This window comes from Podarcis filfolensis (assembly GCF_964270895.1).
Source record: "Podarcis filfolensis genome assembly, chromosome: 14".
Lineage (NCBI taxonomy): Eukaryota > Metazoa > Chordata > Lepidosauria > Squamata > Lacertidae > Podarcis > Podarcis filfolensis.
In genome coordinates, this window is record NC_139616.1 from 42532586 (window position 1) to 42547555 (window position 14970).

General features: G+C 46.6%; 1 protein-coding gene and 1 long non-coding RNA gene across 2 annotated transcripts in view; one reads left to right on the plus strand and one right to left on the minus strand.

Moving 5' to 3' along the window:
* LOC310749313 overlaps positions 1–14970 on the plus strand; it is a 174098-nt gene that overhangs the window by 123041 nt on the left and 36087 nt on the right. The window lies entirely within an intron of this gene.
* Positions 1–14970, minus strand: part of METTL9 (methyltransferase 9, His-X-His N1(pi)-histidine) — a 28094-nt gene that overhangs the window by 11158 nt on the left and 1966 nt on the right. Inside the window, exons 2-4 of the mRNA XM_083585863.1 lie at positions 11908–12098; positions 7193–7402; positions 3979–4163 (exon numbers count right to left, since the gene is read on the minus strand). Of these exons, the coding sequence (XP_083441989.1) occupies positions 3979–4163; positions 7193–7402; positions 11908–12098 (586 nt within the window). The remainder of the gene's footprint in view (positions 1–3978; positions 4164–7192; positions 7403–11907; positions 12099–14970) is intronic.

The following is a 14970-nucleotide window of genomic DNA, read 5'->3' on the forward strand; positions in this document are numbered from 1 at the left end:
AGTTACCAAACAGGATCCTGGACATAAAGGTGTGGGAGAGAAACAGCAACACCCTGGAAATCCTGAGAAGTTACAAGCCCAGAGAGAGAGAAACAGAACTGTAGAATTGCAAAGTAAGATATGGAAAATGCAAGGACGACGACCATTTCACAACTCAGGCCAGCTTAAGCACAGATTCTGGGGCCTAGGTCTTGCATGCTACATTATGGGGGCTCTCCCTAAATGGACCAGAAACAGCAGCACTGGTCCATGGTGGAGAATGGTGTGAACAACCAGTCCAGGGCACATACTGGGGCTGATGACAGTTGCTGAAGTATCCCCTTTAAATAGCTGGGTGGGTTTGCTATGCAGGAAAAGACCTGCTGAGGTTCAAGCTGCACCAAACATCTTAATTTCCCCAGTTCTGCTTTCTTCTTCTTCTCCCTTTAAGAGACCACTTCCTGCTGCTCCCTCTTAAGCCTACAGAGCAGGGAGCAGTAGAGGAGAAAGCAGGAAGTGGCCGAGCAACCAGGGAAGGGCTTTGTGGGAAGTAAGTAGGGAAGCAGCCAGGGCAAGGCAGGAAAGGAGAAGGGCAACCAGGGCGGTGTTGTCTTCCCCCTGCAAGGGCATCTTGCCCAAGGCCCCCTCAAAACTGGCAACGCACCTGAGGTTAAGAAGCATCTCCAGGCATACAACTGTACTCCTGGGATTCTGCCCCGAACATGGGTGCTGCAGTGACCAGAAGGGGATTTACACAATTACAACTCAGGCACCAACTGCACCCGTTCCTTATCGGATCTGGCCACTGTGATGCATGACTTAGATGCGCCCCAGTTGGACTACTGTAACGTGATCTATGTGTGGCTGCCTTTGAGAAGTACAGTGGTACCTCAGGTTACAGACACTTCAGGTTACAGATGCTTCAGGTTACAGGCTCCACCAGAAATAGTACCTCAGGTTAAGAACTTTGCTTCAGGATGAGAACAGAAATGGTGCGGTGGCGGGAGGCCCTATTAGCTAAAGTGGTACCTCAGGTTAAGAACAGTTTCAGGTTAAGAACAGACCTCCAGAACGAATTAAGTTCTTAACCTGAGGTACCACTGTATTTGGAAGCTTTAGCTGGTTCAGAATTCTGGGCCAAAGTGCTGACTAGTACCGGTTGCAGAGAGCATTATTATTATTATGTTACTCCGTCATTAAAACAACTTCACGGACTACCGGTTCGTTTCTGGGTACAATTCAAAGTGTTGGCTGTATCCTATAAAGCCCTATATGCTTGAGCCCTGATTACAGGAAATATTGTAATTCCCTACGCGAACCTGCCCGGGTGCTAACATCCTCAGGTGAGCACCTTCTCTCAGTCCCATCGACATCAGTGACACAGTTGTTGGTGACAAAAGAGAGCGCCTTTGCTGCGGCTACTCCCACATTGTGTAATTTCCTCCCAAGAGATGTTAAGACTGGCTCCCTATTTGGAAGACAGGAGTGCCTGGCGTGCTCTGGCCCATGGGGTCACGAAGAGTTGGACACGACTAAACGAATAAACAAAAAACCCCTATTTGTTATCCTTCCACTGGCAGGCTAAGGCCTTCCTAGGCCTTTGAAAATGGAGGTGCAGACACTGGGCTGCGGTCAGGGCAAAGTGGGTTTTAATTTTTGGTTTTGAATGTGTTCTGCTGTATTTTAATTATTGTTTTTAACTAGTTTGTTTTTATCGCTTTGTATTTTATAATGCCGTTTTAAATGTTGTAAGCCACCCAGAATCCTAATTTGCGAGAGATGGGATATAAATACTAACAACAACAACAATTTTGTGCACTCCTCAGTAGTGTTCAAGCAAGACAAAAAAAAATGTTCTTTGTCAACATGGCATTTTATCAAAATTAATGGGAAGTCAAATGTTTCTACTTTAGCACATACCACATTTTTCGCTCTATAGGACGCACTGGACCATAGGAGAGGGAGAACAGGGGAATTTTTTTCCCCTTGTTCTCCCCCTCTAAAACAAGGTGCGTTGAAGGTGCATTCACCCAAAGCCTCCGGAGTGCAGCGGGAGTTCCCTCTGGGCTCCAGAGGCTTCAGGTTCCTTTCGACCTGCTCTTTGGGGCTGGCGGGGGGGAAGCGCTGCTTTCCCCCACCGCCAGCCCCAAAGAGCAGGTTGGGGAACAGAGCAAAGGCTGCGCGCAGCCTTGCCACTGCTCCCGAGTTTGTGGGGCTGGCGGTGGGGGGAAGCGCTGCTTTCCCCCACCGCCAGCCTCAAAGATCCCTGAAGCCTTTGGAGTGCAGCGCGAGTTCCCGCTGTGCTCCAAAGGTCAGGCTTCGGGGACAGCCTTTCTAGCCTCTGCAGGGCAGCGGGGTGAAGGCACCCCACTGCCTTGCAGAGGCTTTGCGCAGCCATCCCCAAGCTAGAAGAGCGAGACGGAGCGCTCCATCTCGCTCTTCTGGCTTCAGGGACAGCCTTTCTAGCCTCCGCAGGGCAGCGGGGTGCCTTCACCCCGCTGCCCTGCAGAGGCTTTGCGCAGCTAACCCCAAGCTAGAAGAGCGAGATGGAGCGCTCCGCAGCGCTCCGTCTCCCTGTTCTGGCTTTGGGCTTAGCCGCGCAGCCTGTATTTGCTCTATAGGACGCACACACATTTCCCCTTAATTTCGGGGGGGGGAGTGCGTCCTATAGAGCGAAAAATACGGTACGTAGTTCAAAACAGTACAAAAGCTAAGAGATCTGTTGCGGTGGTTCAAATGGAATCCCAAACGATAGCGTGCAGAAAGGGGTCTCTGGACTGTGCCCTTTCCCCTGCACCATCAGCTCCCAACCACAGATCCTGGTTTGTTGCAAACTATAGTTTGGCATTTTGTCTGAACCAGGAACCTTTGGTTTGTGCTTTTCTTGCAAACCAGTTTGGAACTACCTCTTCCTCACAAGATATATTATTGCCACAAATGATGATTTATAAGCTTACATATATTTTTTTAAGAAAGACAGAAAGAGAGACAACACATCCTTCCCACTTTTCATGAGTGGATGAACAAAGGGTGGGAATAGAAGGTAATGCAGAAACTGAACTTGTAAAGAAGAAAGACTGGATATCAAAGCCACAACAAGTCTTTTCTCACCTCATTTCTCTTTTTCTTGCATATTAACTCCCCCCACCCCCAGCAAAACATGACTGCCAAAATTTGAATGTATACAAAGTACTTTCTTGCAATTTGTCATCTGTATGATGCTGACGTATGGGTATCTAGTTCCACGGAAGAACAGACTCCCTGCAAATTAAGATTTGTCTTTGTAGCTTTTGTGCATAGGCTGTAAGCTTAGTTTCCTTCCTTTGGTTATTTTAAATTTGCTTTGTACAGTGGGCATTATTGACCAAAATGCTGGAGATGTGAGTTTTTGTACTTAGTTAAGACTAAATAAACCTTTAAAAAAAACCACTCAGAACAAAACAAACAAAAACTCAGAACTACACACACACACACACACACACACAAACAGAAAGAGAGAATATTGGAAAAAATGAACTATTATAAAAGTCAACTTGGAGCATGGGTGGAGTAGTTCCTTTGCAACTACAACCAGAGTCCTTTCGGTGTGGAGACATAACCTCAACCAGGTATTGCTCCTTAAAAAATTAACTTGGTCCAGCCTTCTATTCTGACTACAGGCTATGACTGGCTGAAGTCTCTAAATAAGTCCTCCTAAGAGGCACTTTACATACGTGGAGCCATTGTTGCTTCCATACAGCTCTGGGAATGTGGTCTGGCTGCACTTGTTGGTGTACACGTTAAACATTTCAGAGCAGCGTGGGAGCAACAGTGGAAGCGAGGCCAGCCATGCCACTCCAAGCAAGACGTAAAGCGCCCGTGGATTCTAGGCAGGCTGTCTGCAATTGCAAACAGCTCTTGGGAAACTCCTGCAGAACAGATTCTCATGAAATTGCAGGAGTGAGGAAGTCCCCCTTTTCTTCCCTCCCAATCCCCATCAATCAGCTGTTAAACACTTACCATTCTCCACATATGGATGAAAGGGCAGAACCAATGCCAGGATGACTCTGCCTCTCGTAGGCTCCAGTACACTTCTAATATCTTTTAATACAGTCAATGGCTGATCACAGCGATCGAGCAGATTCAAGCAGCTGATGACATCGTACTGGAACCCTGTGCTCTGCCATTCGTTGATGCCGAGCACTCTGTATAGGTAGGGGGGGAAAGTGTTGAGGGTTACAACCAGACAAGGAGAGATTGTTTTCTTTCTGCCTACATGTGAGGCAAAGTAAGAAAATAATGCGTTAACCTCTGCTCATTAAGTCTAGGCCACTATGCAGATGATCCTGCAAAAGGAGTGTGGGCTTTATAGCGTTAGCATCTATTTTGCAGTGGGAGATCTGCAAATCAACATTATACGTCTTGCTCCAATAAGATTTCATCACACGAACAGCAATTTGCTGGGTACATGCTGAAGAGGGAACAAACAGACAGGACCTTTATATTCTCCGCAGAGGAACTTGTCAGTTTGCAGAACGGTTGCAGCCTAGAGTGTCTGTCCCGATCGCAGATGTAATACAGTCAATAATTCCATCAGAGCCAGTGTTAGCATTATAATCTGTTTGCAATAACTCTAAAATGACAATTTTATACAAAGGGCTTGTATTAGCTCTGTTAGCTGCAGCTTGTCTTGAAATCGCCAGACACTAGAAAACTTTAAGAGGTTATACCAGCCACAGCTGATACAGCAGAACTTGGCAAATAATGGGGCTGGAGAAGCTGACACATAACAGAAGCCTTCGTCAGGGGACAATCAAAACGAGATGAATTTCTCTCATTTGTAAAGAAAAGGGAGTTTGGCTTACAACTTCCCAGAGTCACAAGTATCTTTTTGCCAGAAACTCACCTAAGCCAAACAGGTCTTTGCACTTGTTAATCAACATTACCCAATCTGGAGTCCTTCAGATAATTTGGGTTATTTGTGGGGCATAGGAATTCGTTCATTTCCCCCCCAAAAATATAGTCCGCCCCCCCACAAGGTCTGAGGGACAGTGGACCTGCCCCCTGCTGAAAAAGTTTGCTGACCCCTGGTCCAAAGTATCTGAAAGGAAACCTGCTTGATGCATTCTGATGGCCATACTTCTAATGTGCTCTAAACCACTGGTCTTCAACTGGTGGGTCGGAACCCCCTAGCGCAGGCATGGCCAAACCTGGCCCTCCAGATGTTTTGGGACTACAATTCCCACCATCCCTGACCACTGGTCCCGTTAGCTAGGGATGATGGGAGTCGTAGTCCCAAAACATCTGGAGGGCCAAGTCTGGCCATGCCTGCCCTGGTGGGTCTTGGCCTGATCCAAAGTGGGTCACAGCAGGAGCACTACTACAATGCAAATATATGGTAAAGGTTTAAGAAATGGGCCTCCAAATGCTTGCTTGGGTTAAAAGTAGATCCTGGGTCTGAAACGGCTGGTGATACCTGTTCTAAATGTTCACTGCTTTCGTTATATTCATTCAGAAAAATAAGAATGGGCTATTTTAAAAAAAGAAAATAAATCATCATGGTACAGCCATCCTGCAAAACACAAGCTATAGCTTCTGCCCAACTGCAGGCACTGTATTTAATTCTGGGAGGGGGCAGAGGGGCAGGAGAGAGAAAGGAACGAGGAACAAAACATTTCAAGAGTTATAAGTTAAGAGACCCACAAATGTAATTCAGGCTAAATTGGACACTAGAGATCTCCTTTGCAGTAAGTCAGCAGCCTCTGTGTCTTCTTGTGGTTTGAAGCTGGATCTCAAAGCAGCAAGGCAGGTCAGGAGCTGCAGAACCACAGATAGCTCCAGGTGAGCAACTTGCTCTGATGATGGTTGAGAGCAGACAGAACATCTTTAAGCCTCTGCCACTAGACCTCGTCTGAAGGCTCCACCCCTTGTGGATAATCTTAGGATTCTTAGAGGACCAACCGTCTGGCACTTCTCCATAGCCGCTTGCCTTGTTAGCTCCCTGTACCAATGGACTGGTGAGGTACTGTGAGAAGCCTTTGTTTTCTCAGGCTCTGATACCTGTGATGGTCCTCGCTCTGGACCTACAAGCCCTGATAGTTGTTCTGGGGGCTCCTGTCTGACAGCCTCAGGCCTAGTGGACTCCTGGTCTCCACCAACAGGCTTAGAGCCCTAAAGCTGGCCTGGTTCCTTGTTTGGCTCCTTAGCTGGAGATTCTGCAGCCTGTGACTCAAGAGTCTTGATTGCTGCTGGCCTCGTGGCACCAAGGTCCCAGCTGCTGCACTACTACAACTACAAAGGAAGCAGGGTGGTGCTGTGGTCTAAACCACCGAGCCTCTGGGCTTGCTGATTGAAAGGTCGGCAGTTCGAATCCCCGCGATGGGGTGAGCTCCCATTGCTCTGTCCCAGCTTCTGCCAACCTAGCAGTTTGAAAGCATACCAGTGCAAGCAGATAAAAAGGTACCGCTGCGCCGGGAAGGTAAATGGCATTTCCGTGCGCTCTGGTTTCTGTCACAGTGTTCCACTGCGCCAGAAGCGGTTTAGTCATGCTGACCACATGACCTGGAAAGCTGTCTGTGGACAAACGCTGGCTCCCTCGGCCTGAAAAGTGAGGTGAGTGCCGCACCTCATAGTCGCCTTTGACTGGACTAACTGGGTCCTTTACCTACCTTACCTTTTTTACTACAACTACAACACGGCTATTGCTCAGCTTTCCTCCTTTCAGCAAGCGCAAGGGAAACGCACACATTACCCCACTGCCCCATGTCTGAAAAACCACCTTAGATATTTTGCAGAAAGGATATACAGTTGTACCTTGGTTGCCAAACGCCTTGGAACTCGTATGTTTCGATTCCCGATCAAAAACCGGAAGTGAGTGTTCTAGTTTTCTAACAATTTTTGGAAGTCGAATGTCTGGCGCAGCTTCCGCTTGGCTGCAAGAGCTTCCTGCAGCCAATCAGAAGCCGTGTTTTGGTTTCTGAATATTTTGGAAGTCAAATGGACTTCCAGAACGGATTCCGTTTGACTTCCAATGTACGACTGTAAATCCTAATGAGATTTTTTTTAAAAAAGCAAACAGATTGTATCTTCCCTAATTTGCAGAAATAATTATAGTTATCAGATAGAAATCTTGTAACAGCCTATATGCTTTGATAGACCATGGCAGGGGTGGGGGAGAAGATAGCTAACGTAGCATCACTGACGTAGCACACAGCCCACTTAGCAAGCAATATACCTGTATTTCTTCTTCTGAAGCTGCCAAATCATAGTTTCAGACAACTCGGTAGCATAGGTTTCTTCAAAGTGAGGACTCATGACTTTTGTGACTTCTCCATCTCCTGCTCCTAAATCGAGAAGCCGGCGGGATTTCCAGTCTGGATTTATTTTAAGCAGTCTCTGAAATTGTTCGGGTGAAAACACAAACATGGAACCTCTTCCCAGTAACCTGAAATGTTAAAAGACGATGAGGTTTTATTTGTTTATGAACAAAGTGGGCAAATTTAGGAAGTGGAGACAACATTTCTTTAATTTCAAACCAGTGTAGACATAGCAATGGGGAACCTTTTAACCATTTCCAGAGTGGTTTAACATTCAGTCCCTATGGGTTTTCCTAACCATTGTTAGCACCGTTAACATCTACAGTTCCTAGGTTTCTTTAGGGGAGGCCATGACTGTTTAAAGTGGTACGATACTGCTTTAAATGAATAGTGCAGATAGGGCTTGACCTGGGTTGGCCCTTAACCAGCATTTAAAGTCGCCTAATGAAGAACTGCAGTATTTTACAACAAGCTGCCTGGCCCAATAAGAGAGACAACATTCCACTTACGTGACATCCAACTTGCAATGCCATGAAGCCTTATTGGGGTGTCCAAACTTTTTTCAAAGAGGGGCAGATTTGATGAACTGAACATGTGTGAGGGCTGACCAAAGGGCCAACCAAAGTTGTCGAGCTTTTTTTACTATTTTACCCCAGGAAATAAACTGCCACAGGCACCAGATTAAACCAACCGGCGGACTTTGGACTTGCCTGCCTTACATGCTGACTTGATATTCAAAGGCATTAGAGGAGAAGAGGACTCAAAAAAGGTTAGCTTTAAAAAGACAAGAGTGACAAGGAAGATGTAAAAGAATAGAAGAAGAAACAGACTGAAAGAGATGACATCGTTAGAGCAGTGGGAAAGGAGATTAATATTTTAAAACGGTATAAACTGGCAGCAAAGACCACAGTAGGTATCCGAAGCTTCCTTGTGCGATAGAAAAGAACGTGGAATGGCAAATGAGCCATTCATTAAGGAATCTGCAGCAGGGACAATTGGGGTCTCTGTGGATTGTATCAATGGCATCTCTGCTTGTCCCACTTTGAAGTCTATACTGTAAGATTACAGTAGTTGTGCCAGAGGTGCAAGTGAATGAAAGAATAAGGAGTGGGAGAATCCAGGGGGAAAGAAAATAATTGGTTAGCAAGAGACACAAGAGGGAAGCAATGCATTAGTCAGGTCAACCACAGGAAGGAGCCCAAGCTGAAGGGTAAAAAGGTGATCTGTGCCAGCGAGTCCCAGCTGCAAAGAGCAGAATCATGATCAAGAGAGAGGACATGGGAAGGAGAGAGAACGGCTGGTGAAGACAATGAGAGCAGATAAAAAGTGGGAAAAGTAAAAACGTACCAATGTGCGTGGAATGGAATGGTCCGGAGGGAACTGCCATTTTTATAACGGGCGTTGGAAGAAAAACATGAAAGCGAGTGGCATTCACTTTTCAAAGACCAGCCCCCTGGCAGTACATCTGAGCATCCCTCACATAAATTGGCTCAAGGGCATTATTCCTAAAGACACCGCAAGAAGGCATTCAAAGCAACAGAAACCTTTTGGACTGGAGCAAAAACAGCGAGGATACAAGGGGATACAGCGAGGCACTGCAGTCGACTGTGCACCCCACAGGAAACGTCTAGCTGAGAAATATGATTGGCTCATGACATAATTCCTCTCTCATTGAAACAGCAGCAGCTCAGATCAAACTGTATAGCAGGATAACGTGTAAAAGGGTGAGTTTTTTTAAAAAAAAGTCATGGTATTTCCTTCACTCAGCTAAAGAGGATGTAGAGTCAAGCATGCATCAAAGGAAAACATAAAGCCTGGAGTCCTTTGGAGGGCCTGGCACTAAAGGAAACTGAGCAGCTGGGTGCAAATGCATGGGAAGGACTGCCAGGGTTGCATCTATGACTGGGATGCAGGATGCATAGCTCTCAAGCAGCTGTCTGCCAGCATATTACTGAAGGTGGCGCTAGGCAAGGCACACCACCCTGGCAGGTGTAATGCACGTCTCCCCAAATATAACTCAGGTGGTTAGGAAGGCCCAACAGAGACTCCATTTCCTCAGGGTCTTGCAAAAGAACAATGTTGAACAACAATTGATGACCTCCTTCTTGATGACCACAACAGAAAGTGTCCTCTCATATTGTATCACAGTGTGGTACGTTGACTTGACAGCCACAGACAGAAAGTCTTTACTGAGGGTAGTGAACACAGCACATGATATCATGGGCTGTCCCCTGAGCCCGCTAGATGACATCACAAGGGATCGTTGCCTTAGGAGAGCGAGAAAAATTCTCATGGACGATTCACACCCCAGCCAGCACCTCTTTAATCTTCTACCCTCGGGCAGGAGATATAGAAGTATAATCAGTTGTAAAAGGTAAATATAAAGGGACCACTGACCATTAGGTCCAGTCGTGGCCGACTCTGGGGTTGCGGCGCTCATCTCGCTTTATTGGCCGAGGGAGCCGGCGTACAGCTTCCGGGTCATGTGGCCAGCATGACTAAGCCGCTTCTGGCGAACCAGAGCAGCGCAAGGAAACGCCGTTTACCTTCCCGCCGGAGCGGTCCCTATTTATCTACTTGCACTTTGACGTTCTTTCGAACTGCTAGGTTGGCAGGAGCAGGGACCGAGCAACGGGAGCTCACCCCGTCGCGGGGATTCGAACCGCCAACCTTCTGATCGGCAAGTCCTAGGCTCTGTGGTTTAACCCACAGTGCTGTACCAACAGGCTAAAAAACAGTTTCTATCCGTGGGCTGTTAGGCTGCTGAACAGAAAATAATATAGTGCAACTGACTTTCGGGGTTGGTGTGTTGTGCGACAAGCACACAGAGTGCAATGGGATTGAGTGTTGGGGGGGGAGGCTCGGTTAATTTCACTGTACACAGGTTGTACATTGACAATAAAAGTATTATTAGTGTGTACGTGTAATTTCAAGAATACTGATTGGGTAGTGGTAGGTCTCTTCCTCAGTATCACTGTTCTGATTGAATTTGGAGACCCTCCCCCCAATAAAGCAGCTTTTAAGTCTTCACCCAGCTTGAATGCTTAGTTATGGGCTCATCTCTAAGGAAATTTGCTACAGTGAAAAATTTGGTTGAAGGCTCCAGTTGCATATTAGTTCAATCTGTCAGCTCAGGCAAAGCAGAGGAGGTGGCCTTAATGTGTAGAAATGAACTGGCGTTGTGTTTTTTCAAAGGACACTAAAGGGCAGCTTTCTCCATGCTGAGTATCTGCTCCAAGTTTCCTGTGAAAAACCTGTTTGAACAGACCCTTCCAAGACAAGCAACTCCATTATGTACTTGGCTATCTTCAGTCTTCCTAGGCTAAAGAGAATGGAGAACCATTTGATTATTAATCAAATACCACTCCCCCTCCTTCCATCTGTACACACTGATATATAGAATTGAGAGCAAAAGCTTTACAGCACGCTCCTCTTGAGTTTGGAAGCAGAGAGAACTGCTCCGGTTGAAATGCTCCAGCTCGAATGGGATTTTTTATTTTATTTATTTCACAACTTTGATATACCACTCACAACTGGAACAACACCTCTAAGCTGTTTACAAAAAAAAACCCAAAAAACACAACAGGATTAAAATGATCAATTATTAAAAGTGCTGTTTAAAACAATCAAAATCAAACAGCAAGCAAAAAGAGATTAAAGTATGTTTCAGCATTCTACATCTCCAGGAAGGCTTGCCTGAACAAAAATGTCTTAAGCAGGCACTTAAATGTTTCATGTAGAGATGCTACCTATGGGGGAATTCTAGAAATCAGAAGTGGCTCCCCCAGCACTAGTGTGGAGAGAAAGATGGGGATGAGGGGGTGGGGAAAAGCACTGGCAGAGGCAATCCAGCACTCGCACTGGTACATCCACACAGAGCCCACCTTCCTGCCTCTTTGCTTCTCCCCCTCTAGGTAAGCTGCAGCAGCGCTAGTGCTAGGAGGCCAGGTATATGACAATGTCCCTCTTCGCCAGTCGCTCCTGCTGGAAATGTCATAATCGTGCTATTTTTCCAGAAAATAGGTGCAGGATCCCACCACAAACACCTCCCTCGCTCTCTTAGAATGGCAATGGCGCCCAACTGAGAGGTTCCAGAATTGTGTTCCTGAGAGTTCCGGCTGAAAAACAGCCTCGGTCGCGAGCAAGATACCGGGAGGTAATATTAACTGAGCTATCCCGAATGCTACAAGGTATGATGGCTGTTAGGACCAGCCGTCAATGGCAATTAGCCATGGCGACGGTATGCTCTCAGCATATCAGTCTCTGAGGGACTCATGTCCTCCTTGTGGGCTTCCCAAGAGGCATCTGGAAACAAGATACAGGAAGCAGGATACTGAATGAGATGGACACATCAGAAGATGCATGCTCATTCTTTGTGGAAAAGTTGTCGCTGCACTGTCAAAGCGACAATTCCTTCTCCCCTCCAAAACCAGGGCAATCACGTGGCATAGCTGCCTCCGAGTCATCTCATAAGACACCACTTAGGAAAACACTTAGATAATTCATTTAACTAGGATCTGGAGGTGGACTTCCCTGGTGCAAAAGTCAAGCCGCACAAGAGAAGCAAGAACGTTTCTGTTTGAGCTTGAGACCTACACACCCTCCCCTTCGCCACTTTCCACTTGGCACTTACCCATTGATAGACGTCCTGGACATAAACAGGCTAAAAACAGAGGACACGAAGGAGTGATAGAGTTGAATGAACAGCCAGCCCGATTTCTCAATACTGTTATTTAAGAAGATCTGTGTTCCTTGGTCAAGGTAACTCTGGACAAAGATAGGCTGAAGAGATTCACACAGCTGCTCTGTATTGCACACGTACCACTGCAGGGGGAGGAAAAGGGACAAGAATCATTATTCACATGTCGGCACTAGGCTTGGGTGATATATCGACCTATCGCCCAGGACCGGTATGAGGAGCAGACCGTGATGCTGGTTTCACTCAGCAGTATATCGCTGGTGAAACTGCTCCGCTCCTGAGTCCCTCTGCTAGCAGCACAGCTTCATCCAGGAGATGCTGCTAGCAGAGGGGGTTCGGAAGCACGGAGATTTCACCAGCAATATACCGTTGAGTGAAACCAATGTTGCGGTCTGCCCTCATATGGCGCAGAGGGAGGAACAAGCTGTATCAGCAAGGTGCTTGTTCCTCCCTTCCGCATCTTTAAACTGCTCAACTGATGGGCACCTGGTTGCCCTTCAGCCAAGCATTTAACAGAGCCCCTAGTCTGCGCTAGCTTGCCCAAGCCGGCAGCAGGGTGGGGGCTCTGTGAAACTGCACCCCCGTCTGAGCAACCCCGAGGCCTCAGCAGCATCAGATCACTCAGCTGGGGTGGGTGGGAAGCTTCTTCGCCCCAGCTGCGAAAAGCCCAATGCTGCTGTGGTGTCAGATCGCTCAGATTGGGGGCTGGAAGAAGTCTCCCCCCGTCCCATCAGATGGGGTGGGGAAGACTTCTTCTATGCCACAATGGAGCGAAGCCCGATGTTGCTGAGGTGTCAGGGCTTCCTCAGCTGCATTGGCCCTAGCCTGCGAAGCGCTGGGGTGAAAGGGCCCCAGGTCCAGCAGTGAGAGCAGCAGCCGTTTCACCCTGTGTCTAGCTGGCTGGGGCCAAATGCAGCTTGTTTCAACATCGCCAAACCACGATATCTGGCTGGGGATAGATCGTGATGTTCAAAATCTAACATCGCCCAGCCCTAGTCGGCACTGCCAAGCCAGGCTTAAGTAAAGGAGAACGATCTTTGGACAGTATTCGAAACTCCCATTGTTCTTGGCGCATTTTGCGATAGGGAATTTCACTAGTGTGAGCAGTTTTTGAGTTCTGGGTGCAGTACTGCGCCTAAGATTTCAGATTAAAACTGCAGAGTGGAAGGAAAGGAGGAGCTTTTTCTGCCTCCCCACTTCCAGCCACTCTCTTAAGAATATTAGGGGGGTGGGCAGTGGAAGGACTAGACCATATGAAAAATGAACATAATATTTTAGATTCAGTTCATTCATTTTCAGCTTTGTATTCTTGTTATAAAAACGCTCACCTAGACATTTCATTGTTACACCCATAACCTAGGTTTAAGGTGCCATTTAGCTCCTAGCTTTCATATCTCAATTTCTAACACTGTCTTCGGATTGGGGAGGGGTGGCAGCTTAGTTGAAAAGCACATGTTTTGCAAACAGAAGAATCAAGTGATGAGGACCTCCTGCTGTGACCCTGAGTGTCAATGTCTTTCAGGTCATATTTACACCATACATGACTTCCTCCAAAGAATCTGGAGAACTGTAGTTAGTTAGGGGTGCCGAAAATTGTACTATGTAAGCAGTAAACTACAGCTCACAGGAACTGGCATCATGAGACTGGCCTTTGCTGGGGACGGTATTCTACAGCTGGGGTGCCAATAACAGATAGTGTCCCATCCTCACTCACCACTTGCCTTGCCTCAAGTTGGGAGTACACAAAGAAGGACCTCCCCTAAGGGTCAGACAGGCTTGTACAGAAGCAGATAGCTCTTAAGACACTCTTGGCCCAATCAACCATTTGGCTTTTGACTGCTAAATTCACCTAAAATCAACTGTGTTCAGAATAATATCTAATCGGTGTGACAGTGGTATCTACAAAGCTCTCGCAGCTCAAACTTCAACATTCCAGCATTTGCCGTTCCCTGTTCAAGGCCTGAAAATACTTATGCAATATAAATGCCTACTGGCACTATTAACACACAATTTATATTTATATCTCAAACAATTCAAATCTTGTGCTTTGAAATGAGCTCTATACAACTCTCAATCTTGCTACCCTACTCTACCAAAAGAGCTAAAAGGAAGAATCTAAAATGGTTTGGGTATTTTAATACACAAATCCATTCTTTCCAGTTGGCTTTTAAGATATTAAGCACAGTGGTCTGTACGCAGTGTTCCAGGTTGAATGCCAGCATATCAAACTAGCATTCCTTCCCTGAAGTCATCAATTTATGCCAACAGAGAGCCCAAAGCTACCTACAACCACATTACTGGAAAAATATTGCAGATTTCGGAAGGTGGTGTTAAGTTTCCAGAAGCATGCCTGGGAGCTTTCCAGCCATGCATAATACATTACAAACATGTACCTAACTTGTTGCACACGACCACTCCACAGCTCCTTTAATCTTGTTGCTTCACTGATTCCTGTTCTCTTTGCATACATTTCAGAGTATTTCAACCTCACTATGCAAGTTCACATTTTCTGTTTTGGAGGTCAAACTGCAACATTATTCAGTATCACTGCACTGCACTTTGCTAGCAGCGGAAAGAGGTGGGTGAGGCCACATGCATCAATTCAAAGCAGAACATTTGTCCTTGGGGACGGAAGGAAACGTGAGGGCCTTATTAGAGGTGGGAATGAGAGGCAGGTATAGGTTGGGAGATAACTTCAGTGGCTAGATCTGTGATTGTTCAGATGAAAAAACGCTGAGAGGAGAAAGATTGACAGGTGTGAGGCCTTCTCTGTGGTGGCACTCCATGGAACATCTCTCCCCTGGAAGCATGCCTAGTGCTGATGCTTATGGCATTTCAGTGCCATGCAAAGGCCAGTTTATTTACCCAGGTGTTATGGGAGGCTGGCTAATGCAATTTGTGACTAAACTCTTCATGGAATTTTAGCACTGTGTTTTTCTCTGCTCTCAACTGTTTCAAACTGATGTATTTTTAATCGAGTCGTAAAATGCCCTGGGG